The sequence below is a fragment of the Cavenderia fasciculata genome (genome assembly GCF_000203815.1).
Source record: "Cavenderia fasciculata unplaced genomic scaffold Scf_EUAJFUG02HR96I-5, whole genome shotgun sequence".
NCBI lineage: Eukaryota > Evosea > Eumycetozoa > Acytosteliales > Cavenderiaceae > Cavenderia > Cavenderia fasciculata.
This window is the reverse complement of record NW_004457624.1, coordinates 130,006-143,930: the sequence shown is the minus strand read 5'-3', so window position 1 is coordinate 143,930 and position 13,925 is coordinate 130,006. Positions and strand designations below refer to the sequence as shown.

General features: G+C 35.2%; 6 protein-coding genes across 6 annotated transcripts; 5 read left to right on the top strand and 1 right to left on the bottom strand.

The window, feature by feature from the left end:
• Positions 1–27: 27 nt before the first annotated feature.
• gacI (RhoGAP domain-containing protein) lies at positions 28–2,591 on the bottom strand (the record flags this gene model as incomplete). Its single annotated transcript, XM_004349966.1, has 5 exons — positions 28–1,262; positions 1,339–1,684; positions 1,770–2,227; positions 2,320–2,479; positions 2,544–2,591. 5 exons carry the CDS (start codon positions 2,589–2,591, stop codon positions 28–30), a joined length of 2,247 nt encoding a protein of 748 aa, XP_004350016.1.
• A 470-nt stretch (positions 2,592–3,061) lies between these two features.
• Positions 3,062–4,039, top strand: gpbB (G beta like protein; the record flags this gene model as incomplete). Its single annotated transcript, XM_004349965.1, has 1 exon — positions 3,062–4,039. One exon carries the CDS (start codon positions 3,062–3,064, stop codon positions 4,037–4,039), a length of 978 nt encoding a protein of 325 aa, XP_004350015.1.
• Positions 4,040–4,129: 90 nt separating this feature from the next.
• DFA_11076 (uncharacterized protein) lies at positions 4,130–5,042 on the top strand (the record flags this gene model as incomplete). Its single annotated transcript, XM_004349964.1, has 3 exons — positions 4,130–4,243; positions 4,433–4,664; positions 4,699–5,042. The coding sequence occupies 3 exons, from the start codon at positions 4,130–4,132 to the stop codon at positions 5,040–5,042; spliced, it is 690 nt and encodes a 229-aa protein (XP_004350014.1).
• A 752-nt stretch (positions 5,043–5,794) lies between these two features.
• DFA_11075 (uncharacterized protein) lies at positions 5,795–8,105 on the top strand (the record flags this gene model as incomplete). The annotated part of the gene is made up of 6 exons (XM_004349963.1): positions 5,795–6,056; positions 6,097–6,492; positions 6,597–6,669; positions 6,957–7,116; positions 7,402–8,044; positions 8,095–8,105. The coding sequence occupies 6 exons, from the start codon at positions 5,795–5,797 to the stop codon at positions 8,103–8,105; spliced, it is 1,545 nt and encodes a 514-aa protein (XP_004350013.1).
• A 65-nt stretch (positions 8,106–8,170) lies between these two features.
• On the top strand, positions 8,171–9,552 carry DFA_11074 (uncharacterized protein; the record flags this gene model as incomplete). The annotated part of the gene is made up of 2 exons (XM_004349962.1): positions 8,171–9,084; positions 9,171–9,552. The coding sequence occupies 2 exons, from the start codon at positions 8,171–8,173 to the stop codon at positions 9,550–9,552; spliced, it is 1,296 nt and encodes a 431-aa protein (XP_004350012.1).
• A 65-nt stretch (positions 9,553–9,617) lies between these two features.
• On the top strand, positions 9,618–13,862 carry DFA_11073 (putative Ca2+ channel; the record flags this gene model as incomplete). The annotated part of the gene is made up of 4 exons (XM_004349961.1): positions 9,618–9,629; positions 9,700–12,452; positions 12,535–12,684; positions 12,773–13,862. 4 exons carry the CDS (start codon positions 9,618–9,620, stop codon positions 13,860–13,862), a joined length of 4,005 nt encoding a protein of 1,334 aa, XP_004350011.1.
• Positions 13,863–13,925: the final 63 nt, after the last annotated feature.

Here is a 13,925-nt window from a genome sequence, read left to right as displayed (position 1 = left end):
ATATATTAATAAGAAATAATCTCATAATTAATGTTTATTTTGAAGGGAAGTGAGCTCTTCAACCAAAACCCTATCCATAGTTGAAATGGCGTCTTCAATTTCTTTTGACAATTCAATGTTATCCTCTGACGATTCGTACAGTCGCTTGGCATCTAAAAGGAGGTCGACATTATTTTCATAGGTATAAACGAGTGTCTTTTGAACCTTGGTGATCTTGTCATCCTCGACGGCAACAACTGGCTTGTCTCGATTAAAGGTAAACTTTGTAATCTTTTGTATGGAAACTGAAATCTCTGATATCTTTTTGAATGATTTAATGAGTTCTATTCCAAATTCTGTTGACTTGTTCTCCACTACAATGTTTTTTAACTTTTCAAGACTTGAATGAATGGTAATAAAATGTATCTCCATGTCAATAGGCTTGAGCAAGTCTCCTCTCTCCATTACAATTGATACACTCTTTTTTCGTTGTTGGTCAAATGCAAGAGGTGACAATGACCCTGTTGGTGGAAGAGGAGGTGAGGTTGGTGGTTGTGTTGATGGTTCCTTGATCGGTTCATTGTTGATATTGTTATTGTTATTGTTATTGTTATTGTTATTGTTATTGTTATTGTTATTGTTATTCTCTTGGGGACCACCATCCAAATCTTTTGTTTCTTGAATGTCGTTGGGGTCAGATAGAGAAATAGAGGAAAGAGATAATTCATTTGGTTGAGGTGTTGGAAGTTTAGATGAAGGTGATGAAGAGACTGTAGTCGTGGTGGTGGTGGTGGTGGTAGCGGTGGTGACGACTGGTGTGGGGATGGGTGTAGGGATGGGTGGTGGAGGTAATGGCTTTTCTTTTACATGTGGACCCGATGAAGAAGAAGGAGAACTATGACCAGTACCACCAGTTGAAAGGTTGTTGTTGTTGTTGTTGGGGAGGATATTTGGTTCAGTTTGAGAACGATTTCTAGCAAAGTCAACACCACTTTGAGATGGAAAGATGAATTGGTAGTTTTCAATGAGTAAAATAAACAATGAATTAAATTCGGCAAATGTCTCTGCTTTTTGGATATCCTCTGCCTTTAAACCAGGGATTGACTCCATGATATTTGGTCCAATCACCACTGCTAGATTGTTTGAATCCATCTTTGTAACCTCTTTGTGTTGTTTGATTAAACTACAAAGTGCCAATACATTTCTTAATACAACTTGATTACTAACTGGTAATGATGAAATCAATCTTTTCAATTCTGGAATATGTTTATTTTGTTCTTGACCTAAAAAATAAATAAATTAAAAAAAAAATTAATAAATGTATATTTATATTAATTATTATTAATAATTTTAACATACTTGAAAGAGAAAGATATTTTTGATAATTTGAATGATAAATGAGAGGTTCGGGTAGAGAACGAAAGAATGATTTGAGTACACTTGAAACTGCATGAGGGTCTGGAATATTTTGTAGTTCCAAAGGTTGATTTGTTTCAATCTTTTGTTGAAGAGCATCGATAGCAGATTTACCAGCACTAACACGAAATATACCCTCGACTGTTGGTGACACCTTTTCCAAATATTTAAATATCTCCTCTAAAAACATTGGAATGGGTCTATGTGCCTCTCTTGCAAACACTTCCTCCAATTTAATTCCAAATGTTTTTCTTGGGATATAATTTCTTAATTTAGCTGCTACTTTATTCTAAAAAAGGAAAGGATAATTAATTAATCATCAGGATTCTTTTTTTTTCTTTTTCTTTTTCTTTTTTTTTTTTTTTAATATTTACAGTTTCAAGAATGATTTTTCTATAATTATCAATATCTGCTTTAATTCTTGCCATTTGAAAAGCACCTTTTTGAAAGAAATCATAGTATGCTTCATAGGCAGAGAGAACTGTTTGTACAGCTGAATTTTCCAATGCAAATTCAGAATCATTGTATAGTTGTAAAGTTTCTTTTGAAACCTTTTCAAAACTTTCTTGTTCCTTTTTAAATTCATTTGGACGTCCAGATGAAAATGATGATGATGATGACGATGAAGAAGATGAAAAAGAAGATTTAGAATCTGTCGATGTCTCTCCACCAGCCTTTTTAACTCTCTTTTTTCCATCCTTTGCCATTTCCAATTGAATTCTAACCGTTTCTTTTAATGGTTGAGTTGTTCTATCATATAATACATTTCCAAGATGACTAAATACATCACCTACAATTGCTTGCCATTCTGATGCTCTTTGCATACAATCACCTAAAATTAAAAATTAAAAAGTAAACAAATTTTTTGATCAATACAAATACTAATACAGATATCTATATATATATCAATTTTGATTAACATACTTAGAGGGATTCTAGTATTATAAGTTGAAGTAGTATCTGAATATTTTTTGAGGGATTCAGCAATAAGTTTTGAATGAAGTGATGTTGTAAAGAAATGTTGTTGTTGTTTCTCTAAATTCTTTTGTAAATCATCCATTAAATCTGCATTTTCTGTTATTTTCTAGAAATCAATATATTAATATCAATCAACTAAATCAATCAATCAATCAATCAATCCTTCATACACTATACATATCATCCAAAGGAGTATTCTTTTTCCTTAATGACTTCATTTTATAGTCTTTCTTCTTTTCTTTTCTTTTCTTTTTAAATTTTGATGATAAATATGATACACTTAAACTGACAAACTAAACTAAACTACTTTGAACTTGCTTGTTATAAATAATAATAATAATAATAATAATAATACAAATAAATATATGTGGCCGCGGTGGTGTGTTTATAAATACAATACAATATCTAATCTTAATCTAAAATATATATTATTGGGAGATGTTGTGGTTTTATAAAAAATTAAATTATATGAATTGGGTCGATGAGGTCTGAGAATAGAAATGAGGGGACGGGCAGAAAATCAATGAGAGTGAATATTTTAATCGATTTTTGATTAATTTTTTTCGATTGCAAATTTTTTTTTTTTTTTTTTTTTTGGTATGCTCTGCCACACGCGCTCGATTATCATCATATTTTTTTTTGACCCTCTTCTTTACAGATCTTATATCATAACAAATTAGAGAGAAAAATGGAACAACAAGTACCAGCTGCCAAGTACTCACTCCGTGGTGAGTTAAAGGGACACAACGGTCAAGTCACCGCCATTGCCGTCTCATCTGAACACCCAGATACCATCCTTTCATCATCCCGTGATCACACCGTCATGGTCTGGAAGTTGGTTCGTGAACAAGACAACTATGGTTACCCATTGCGTTCACTCCACGGTCACTCTCACTTTGTCCAAGATGTCGTCATCTCACACGACGGTCAATTTGCCCTCTCTGGTTCATGGGATGGTACCCTCCGTCTCTGGGACATCAACTCTGGTCTCACCACCCGTCGTTTCCAAGGACACACCAAGGATGTCATGTCTGTCTGTTTCTCATTTGACCACCGTCAAATTATCTCTGGTTCCCGTGACAAGAGAATTTGCGTCTGGAACACCATCGGTGAGCTCAAGTACGACTTGTCTGAGAAGCAAAACCAAAGCCACACTGAATGGGTATCTTGCGTCCGTTACTCACCAAACGAACAAATCGTCGTCTCTGGTGGTTGGGACAAGAACGTCAAGGTTTGGGACATGAAGACCTACACCTGCAAGTTCACCCTCGAAGGTCACACTGGTTACATTAACACCGTCACGATCTCCCCAGATGGTTCATTGTGTGCCTCTGGTGGCAAGGACCAAATGGCTTGTCTCTGGGAACTCCAAAAGGGTCAACCATTGTACAAGTTGGATGCCCGTGGTACCATCAATGCCCTCGCTTTCTCACCAAACAAGTATTGGTTGTGTGCTGCCACTGATGACAAGATCCTCATCTGGGATCTCCTCTCCAAGTCCATCCTCCTCGAAATCGTTCTTCCAAAGAAGTCTGCCAACCCAGAAGCCAAGAAGAGAGAGACCAAGCCAGCTTCATGTATCTCCCTCGCCTGGGCTCCAGATGGTACTACCCTCTATGCCGGTTACACTGATAACATCATCCGTGTTTACAACATCACCTGTTAATTTATTATAATAAAATCAAATTAATTTATTATTATTAAATTAAATCGACAAATTACTCACAAAATAATAATAATTGGATTTATTATTATAATGTCTCTCTATCTGTCTGTGCTACAACAAAAAAGATTGGCAAGTACTAAATCTACTACAAGACAAAAGATTCAGTACTCCATTGATTGGCGCCAAGACAGGTACATCCCCAATGTATATTCTCTAGGACATCGGCTAGATTGTGGCAGCAGTATCAATGATCAGATTCTACGAGGATCACTTACCTTTTCCGGAGCTACACATAAGAATGTGCAAGAGCAAGCCAGCCCATCCAGTTTACCAAAACGAGGAGGAAATCGAGGCCGCAATGTATGGTGAAGGTCCAACCCCATCAACAGATAGCATGATGATGACGATGATGGCAACAACTACGACAACAACAACAATAATAATAATAATAATAATAATAATAATAATAATAATAATAATAATAATAATAATAACAAACGTAAAGTTGTACCAACCAGACCAGTCGCCAAAAAGCAACCAACCAAGACTGAAGTAGAAAAGAGAAAGAGAGTCTGGAAGAAAATGTGGACCAGTATACTGTCAATACACATACCAAGATGGACGAGTATGTGGAAAACTGGTATCCAATATTGATAAAGCGTCGTGGGAAGGAGAAACTCCTTATTGTGGTGTTGCCTGTATCTTGCGATCCGGACAATTGCAATACTTGCACAAAAATAAGTGCAAAGCAAAGCAAGATAACGGAAAATTATGTGGCAATGGCATTGTAGTATATGCACGCCACAAGAGTAAATGCCATTTCCACTACTCAATTGGCGTTAGAAAAAAGAAGAAGAAGGTGGTCAAACCTACACTTGATCCATTGTCTGTAAGACAATGTCATTCTAGATCACAACATGACCATGATAGTGATGATGATGATGATGATGGTAATGATGATGGTGATGATGATGGATATGACGATGATGAAGATGACAACTAAATAATAAAATAAATTTCTTATTAAATTAATTCAAAATACTAATATATTTATATTATATTAAATGGGGGAAACAAGTAAATCTATTATTAACTTTTTTTTTTCTGTAGTGGAACTCTTCTCTTCGAATTAGCAGATATAAAATAAATCTATCATAATTTATTATTATTAAATTAAATCTCTATAAATTCCAATTGGACTTAAAATAATAATAATAATAAGATTTATGATAATAAATTACTCTATCTGTTCCTGTTGTACTACAATAAAAAAGTTCACCAAAAAAAAAAATATTAATTAAAGGCAACAGAGACATCCAGTGAATACAAGTCTGATCTATGACAAGTGTCAAATACAGCTCTATTGAACAATTACAACTGTCTAATACAGCCCGAACAAAAAGGTGATAGTGGTTGCAACAACTCTATTCATTCAACAATGACAAGCCTAATACAGCCCGAACAACAAGGTGATATTCAGCAAGCGGTTGCAATAACTCTATTCATTCAACAATGACAAGTGTCTAATACAACTCTAATCAGCCCGAACAACAAGTCAATCAACAATGACAAGTGTCTAATACTACTCTATTCAGCCAGTGATTCCTTGTAGACTCTAACATCTATCAAGTGCCAGAACAACAGTGGTGCCCTATCAACAATAATTCTTCCCCTATCAACTTGGTAATTGGTATGTATTCTACAAGTTCTATACATACACCAACAAAGTTAAACTTATATATCCATATATAAATTATGTCTTCTATAGTTGATATAACCAACAGACTAGCTACAAGATACAGAAGCACATTCAAGAGATCGGCAAGAGAGGAAAGTTCTCGTGTAGATGAGAGAGAGGAAATAGCCACATACCATTATGATACAGTAATGGATCTACTACAAGACAAAAGATTCAATGGCTATGTATTCGAGAAAGTAGTCAGTCACAACCACTTCCAGGGATATACCATAGATCCACTTCCAAATCTTATATATGTAAAGAATAATACAGGAAAGGGTAAGTTAAAATATTATATAGTAGCACTAACAAAATTTAGTTAGTACTAACCAATTAATTATTATTCCTATACAGAGATGGGTATACCAACAATACTACAAAGGGTTCTCATCATTATCATGGTTCCATGAGACCGTAATTGTTCGTACCCCAGAGCCGGTCAAATTATTCGATTCTGCTCAAGGTATATTTATGTGGTATCGATCAATCAAATATTCAATTGTAGTCAAGAATGATCCAGGCTTGGAAAGAAATGCACCACTTCTCAAATGGGTACAATCAAAGATCCCAACACAAAGATCCATTACCCAAGCTCCACCCGCCACCAATGTATCTGGACCAATATCCTCGTCTTCCTCGTCCACCACCACTACAACGACGAGTCATTCTTCAATTCATCCTCGAGACAGAGATGGCGGCTATAATATGGATAGTGGTGATTCATCACGAGAAAGCAACCAGGTCCTCACTATCTGGCGATTCCCTGCAATATAATCAACGAGTATAAAGATTCTATTGATGCGATATATGATGTGAGAGATGCCTCAATCGCTAGTAAAACGGGTTGTTATATCATATCATTCTCAAAAGATATCAAAGATATTGGAAGTATGTATATTCTTAGATATCTGATATGATACGATAAATTCAAACACCACTAACCTACTTCCTTCCTTCCTTCCTTCCTTCCTTCCTTCCTTCCTTCCTTCCTTCCTTACCCGCACATATTAGATATCATGAATACTCGATTCCAAAAGGTAGATGGAACAAGAGTATACTATGTGGAGATACAAGAATGGGTTGACTCTGTAATGAGCCAGAATGGAAAAAAATCATTATTCAATATTGGGCGAGACGTTATGCCAAACGGTGCAATGTTGGATGATATAGTTCTTGAAGGAGTGAGACAAATCAAAGAGCAGGAACGTCGCGAGGGGGAAAAGAAACGACCCCCAAAAAGATCGTCGATAAATTGGCCGCCGAGAATGATTCATCACTGTTGTCGTTGGAGGGCATCCAAAATATATTCAAAATGTATGACTACCATGACATTGAAAGAGTATGGATGTTTGCAAGGCAGAGTCATGGAGATGACGGAGGCACCGTTTCCGCTGGTCTCGAGAAGCAACTCACCAAGCTTCTGGCAACTCTCTCAATACTTGTCAACGACCACCTGGTTGCCAATGATCATCTCCTCCCAACCTCTGCTCGATTCAACCCCAGATTATGAATTAAGGCTGATCATCGAGATTGTAAGCACCTATTGGTTCCCCGAGAGTATGAGAATTCAGTTGCTACATCTCTTGTCTGGCATGAGTCCCAATGACTTGCTGATCCTCATTAGCATGGAAAGGCTGTCAAGACACCCGACCGAGGTCAAAGATATGATCGCTCGATTCTGTCAATTGGGCATCAAAGTCCACCTCTGCCATCTTCACACAGAGACCCTGGCAAAGGGATCGTACTATATCGATTTCGAGTTGTCTACCTACCAGATGGATCGACAAGGTATCAAGTGGTTGATTATGATACTGTCGTCAATGGAATCGTAGAGATATCAGACACATTCTACTTCTTGTCTGCTGACCATGGCCTCTATCGCATCAGATACCAAGTGACCAAACACATGATCGAGAATGTGTTTAGGTACCTGTCTTGGCGCCAATCGATCAAAGCCATCTATGGGGACATTCCCAATGTCGTTCTCTTCTCTAGGACATCAGCTAGTAATAATAATTGTGGCAGCAGTATCAATGATCAAGTTCTAGGATCACTCACCTTTTCCGGAGCTAGACATTCTTATGTGTGCAAGAGCATGCCAGCCCATCCAGTTTACCAAAACGAGGAGGAAATCGAGGCCGCAATGTATGGTGAAAATCCAACCCCATCAACCGATAGCACGCTTCCAGTGGACATGGATGCTCCTCAACTCGTAACCACATTGACAGAAGAAGAAGTTGGTGATGAAAATAGTACAGAGGAAAATGGTAAGCCTAAAAATATATACATATCTTGATCTTAAGGATTCTATATATAGATAATAATTAAACTAACATTCACACAATCCTTTCTTCCTTCCTACCTATCACCTGCTCTATATAGAAATAATTATCATGTCTGCTATCAACAAATATAGAATCCTATTCAATGGACAACCATTTATGATAGTATTAACTGGCATTGATCGTGCTATTCGAGATGAAAGAATACTGGAAAGAGTACACCATCGCGCCAAAGAAGCCAAATGCACAATTGTGACACTGTTTCCTCCAGCTGAACTGGTAGTCTTACTCGCGAGTAAAAAACTATTGTTGGCACATTTACTACGTGATACCAACTTGATGCGAGTGCATTGTGGGTTGGAACCCCATCCAGTCTCGTTCCTCATAGAACATCCTCTTGTATTCGAATGCTACGTCGAATATATGATGGCCTCTATCGGAGACAACCCAGAGAAAATCGATCGTTTCATCGAGGAAGAGAAGACATTCAACACGTTCTCTCCACTGTTCTGGTTCCCAACAGTCGTTACCGATAAAAACCTCCATATATTCCTCGAAAGTGCCAAACGTGCTCGTCTCTTTCGTTATTTCGTAAAGTATGTGTGGTCTATAGATACTGAAGCTCAGGTACTCTCAAAACTCAAAAACAAGAGAGTGTATCTCGAAAACACAAACCCCACCAATAATAATAATAATAATAATAATAATAATAATAATAATAATAATAATAATAACGACATCAATATCAATGATTATCCCTATCCAATTGGACCCGTCACTGAGGAAATGGCCGGAATTCTCCAAAACAACCAAGGAACCAAGCCTTCATGGACTCAAAGTGAGCCTGCTGGTGATATCATAAGAATGCTTGCTGATCGTATAAAGTTCAATGACATCATCCTACCAGATGGTTCCTCGATTCTAGAAAACGCTATTCATCGCGTCGAGTATGAGTATCATGACAAGACTATTAATAGCAACTCGGATTGCACTGTATTGAGAAGTGACAGAAGACTAGTGAACGAGTAAATATATAATATTATACATATATATATATATATATTACCAACCAACCAACCAACTAATTATTAATTCTTTATTCTTTCTATAGCATCCAAGTGCTTCATATGATTGAGCCATTCAGTGTCGAGAAAAAGTATAGGTACTTGTCTCTGCCATCAGATGAATGTATCTTGCGATCCGGACAATTGCAATACTTGCACAAAAATAAGTGCAAAGCAAAGCAAGATAACGGAAAATTATGTGGCAATGGCATTGTAGTATATGCACGCCACAAGAGTAAATGCCATTTCCACTACTCAATTGGTGTTAGAAAAAAGAAGAAGAAAGTGGTCAAACCTACACTTGATCCATTGTCTGTAAGACAATGTCATTCTAGATCACAACATGACCATGATAGTGATGATGATGATGATGATGGTGATGATGATGGATATGACGATGGTGATGACGATGATGAAGATGACAACTAAATAATAAAATAAATAAATTTCTTATTAAATTAATTCAAAATACTAATATATTTATATTATATTAAATGGGTGAACAAGTAAATCTATTATTATCTTTTTTTTTTTTTCTTCAAATTTCTATAATTCTTATCTCTTCAAATTAGTTAGATGAAAAGAATACGATATTCAAATACTGATAGTAATAACAATAATAATAATAACAATAACAACAATAACAATAATATCAATAGAGTAATTGAAGATCATGTCGTAGAACATACATTGGATCTGGATCCAGATCAACAATATAGATATACAATCGAACCAATTAGATCTTATCGGAATAGTGATGGAGAGGATGATGGTGATGATGAATCAAGTAGCAGTAATGATGAAGAAGAGGAAGAAGAAGAAGACAATGAATATGATCACAATGAACCTACTGTTACAAGTCAATTCTCTTCAGTATTCAAATTAGAATCACCAATTAAAAGAAATCAATCAAGAATTAACAATAACAGTAATAATAATAATAATAATAATAATAATAACAATAATAATAGTAATAATAATAATATAAATAATCGACGTAAACCAAAAGGATCATTAGAAAGAATATTTAATCCCCATCATCATCATAGAAGAAAAAGTATAAATGATGAAGAAAAGATAGAGATCTCACCAATGACTCCACCATTTGCAGCACCGTCTCCACCACCTTTACCACCTCCACAAGTAAAACAACCGGCACAACATAGACGTACATTAAAGATTGTAAAGTTTCGTGATGAGATTAGTGGCCATCATAAGCGTCCACTTGAAGAGATGGATGAAGACTTTATTCACCAAAAGGCAACGATTAGTCCACGTGGTGACTATGCCTATGCAGAGTATTCTAAAAACAAACCGATTCAACCAGAGGACCTGACAGAAGAGGAAAAGTTTAGAAGAAACTATATAGCCTACTATCTCATCAAAGATGCCATCCACTATCGTAATCCCAATCATGTACTCAATCTAAGACACTTGTACTTTTACGGTATCTATTTCAGTCCGATAACGAGAACTCTACTGTTTGTCGTAACGATTTGTGACCTATTGTTGGCCTATTTCGAGTATCCAAGTGACGATCTACCGAGTAACAAGTTTATCACTCTCTACATTGAATTGGCGTTGGTATTGGTTCTCTTTTTCGAGTTGTTTGCCAAATACTACTTTTATGGACCCAATGCCATTCGAAACAAATGGAATATTGTAAAGTTTGTTTTTCTTCTGACAAACCTCATCGATTTGTTGGTTGCATTCATTCTGGCAGCCAATGGAATACAAAGTGTGAGAGTGTCAAGGGTGTTTAGAGTCTACTATCTCATAGACTTCGATCGGCTGACGCGAGATCTCTTCCTACAAGTATCCTACACACTCATTAGAATGATACCAGTGGCCGTCGTTCTCTTTTCCTATATATTCCTATCGAGTGTATTGTTTTCAATAATCTTTTCAAACGACGAGACGACCGACCCCGAATATTTCAACTCGACGGCACGATCATTCTTGGACATGATGATTCTCATTACAACGTGCAACTTTCCCGATATCATGTTGCCGGCCTATTACAAGAATCGGTGGTACTCTGCCTTTTTCATTGCCTATTTGTCGTTTGGTTGGTTGCTAGGTCTCAACTTTGTCATTGCATTTGTGCATCAGTCTTTTCGAAAGGCTGTGCTCAATGAAACAAGAAATAATTTCCGGACTAGAAGAAGTGCTCTTTTAGCTGCCTTTATCATTCTCGATTATGACAAGACTGGTGTCATTGGTTTGGATCAATGGGAACATATCTATAAATTGCTAAAACCAAAATCAAGTTCACAAGAAGCTGAAGCTGCATTTGAAGTGGTCGATACAGATGCAAATGGATATCTCAACATTCGTGAATTCTTTGCCATGTGTGATGTTTTCCTACTTCAAAGAAAGACTGTACAAATCCTAACAAAAAGAAAAATCATTAAAGAAAGAATAGAATCAGAGACTGGGACTAGTTCATCATCTCTATCAGATTCAATCAAAGATCATGGTACTAGTGCATTACCATTGGCCAAAGATTTATCAAGAATTCCTCGTCTAGATTCACAAGTCTGTTCAGATCTATCATCACTACCAGATTTAAAAGTGATTCCAAAAATTTCATCTCATTTACATGCTCCAAAAGCTAATGTAAAAGAGGATATAGAGCAAGAAGAAGAAGAGGCAACAGAGATGGATGAATTTAATCGATTCAAAAAACATGAAGCTTCAAGTGTAACAAAAATGTTAAATAATCGAAATTTATTTAGTAGTGGTGATCATATTGATAATACAAATAGGATGATTGATAGTAATGGTAGTACTATTAAAAGTGCATTAAAATCTCCCTATTCTCCTCCCAACAACTCTTCTTCGTCTCCTTCGTCTTCTACATCTTCCCCATCAAACAAAATTCACATCAAAGTCATTACACCTTGTCCTTCTCCAAAGTTGTCTCATCAAGATCATCATTTTACTCTTCCACCAAATCCTCATCTAGATGATGAAGTTTTAGATTTCATAAAAAAGAAAAAACAACTAGATCAAACAACTACAAGTACTCCTTCAACTCGAATCGACGATACAGATATAGAAGAGAAACCTACATTGATAGACAAAATAATAACTTATTTAAAAAGTGGAAGGATGAAAAAAATTACAAAACATTGGAGTTTCGAGGTTATGGTTTCTCTATTACTTTATTTCAATGCATTTATCATTACACATGTCATGGTTACAACTCGAAACCTTTATAATCCTTCTTGGACAATTATAGTTGATGATATATTAATTGGTCTTGGATTTTTAGAAGTTTTATTAAAAGGAATTGCTTATCGTTCAGTAAGAAAGTTTTGGTTAATGTAAATATTTAAAAAAAATTAAAAAAATTAATGAATCCTTTTTTATTAACCTTTTTATTTATTTAAATTAAATTAAACCTAGGTTCAGTATAGTAATTTTATCAATATCATTATTTGGTAAAATTTTGATTGAATATGCTCTAAGAGGAGTTGGTAATGAAATTGAAATGTTAAGATTGGCTTGTGCTTTTAGATTTATTAGAATTTTTAGATTGTTTGCATCTGTTAGAAGGTAAACAAAAAAATTGAAACAATCTAATATTACAAAAGAAATATTAATATTAATATTTTATTTATATTTCTTTTATTTTATTTTTTAGAATGAGACATTTTATTCAATCAATGTTTCAATTGGTATTTATTTTTTTAAATTTTGCAGGAATTATATTTGTTTTATATTATTTTTATGCAGTGATTGGTATTTGGTGTTTTAATGGAGATTTGGTACGTGGAAACCCGGCACTGATTGGAACTGCCTATGATTTGGGCAATTATTATGGATTTGCCAATTTTAATAGTTTTAATTCAGCCATGTTTACACTATTTCATTTAACGGTTTTAAACAATTGGTTTGTCACCTTTTTTGCAGTGGTAGATGTCACCAACAATTGGGCAATCATTTACTTTTGTACATTTTATTTTATATCGGTGGTTTGCATTATCAATTTGGTGGTTGCCTTTCTCATTGAAGCTGTCAATTTTACAAGCAACTTTTATTACCAACCAAGACATCACCACAATAGCAAGAAAAAACATAGTTCTCATGCACATCGTTCTGGTAGTCGTAGAAGAAGAATATTAAATTATGGTAAAAAAGAATTCTTTAGAGGTGTTGGTGTTGAAGAACACCATCACCATAATAGTATTCATAACAATACTAGTGATTCATCGTTACTAGACAGTGTTGAACGTCCACAAGATTATTTATTGGATCAATTAAATGATCTAAAGAGAAGTCAAGATGCTCAAAATTTAACCAACCCAGATACCATCTCACTCAACAGATCCACTTCTAATATGTCACAAACCACCAATAGTAAACATTCTCAAGTTGGCGATAGTATACATCAAGACGTTGATGAATTTCTTGCCAAAGAACTAGAGGAACGTGATATTCAAATTCAAAAACCTCTCTTTATCGAAGAACAAATGTTTTCAAAGGAGCTGACAAATCTACATCAAGAAGAAATAGCTTTAAGCGATTTTATGGAAGACAATGTATTAAATGTTACTAGAAATCAATCAAATATCAATAATTCTAGGAGAAGACCTTCTTTGGCATCTAGCACTGGTAATCCATCACTTGATAATTCTCCACAACCAATGAAATCATCATCATCATTATTTGATATTGAAGAAGAAGAACCAACAATTGAAGAATATGATGAAGATGAACAAGAAAGTAAATAAAAAAATGTTGATTGATGATTATTTATTATACTATATATTATATATGTAACATTTTATTTATTT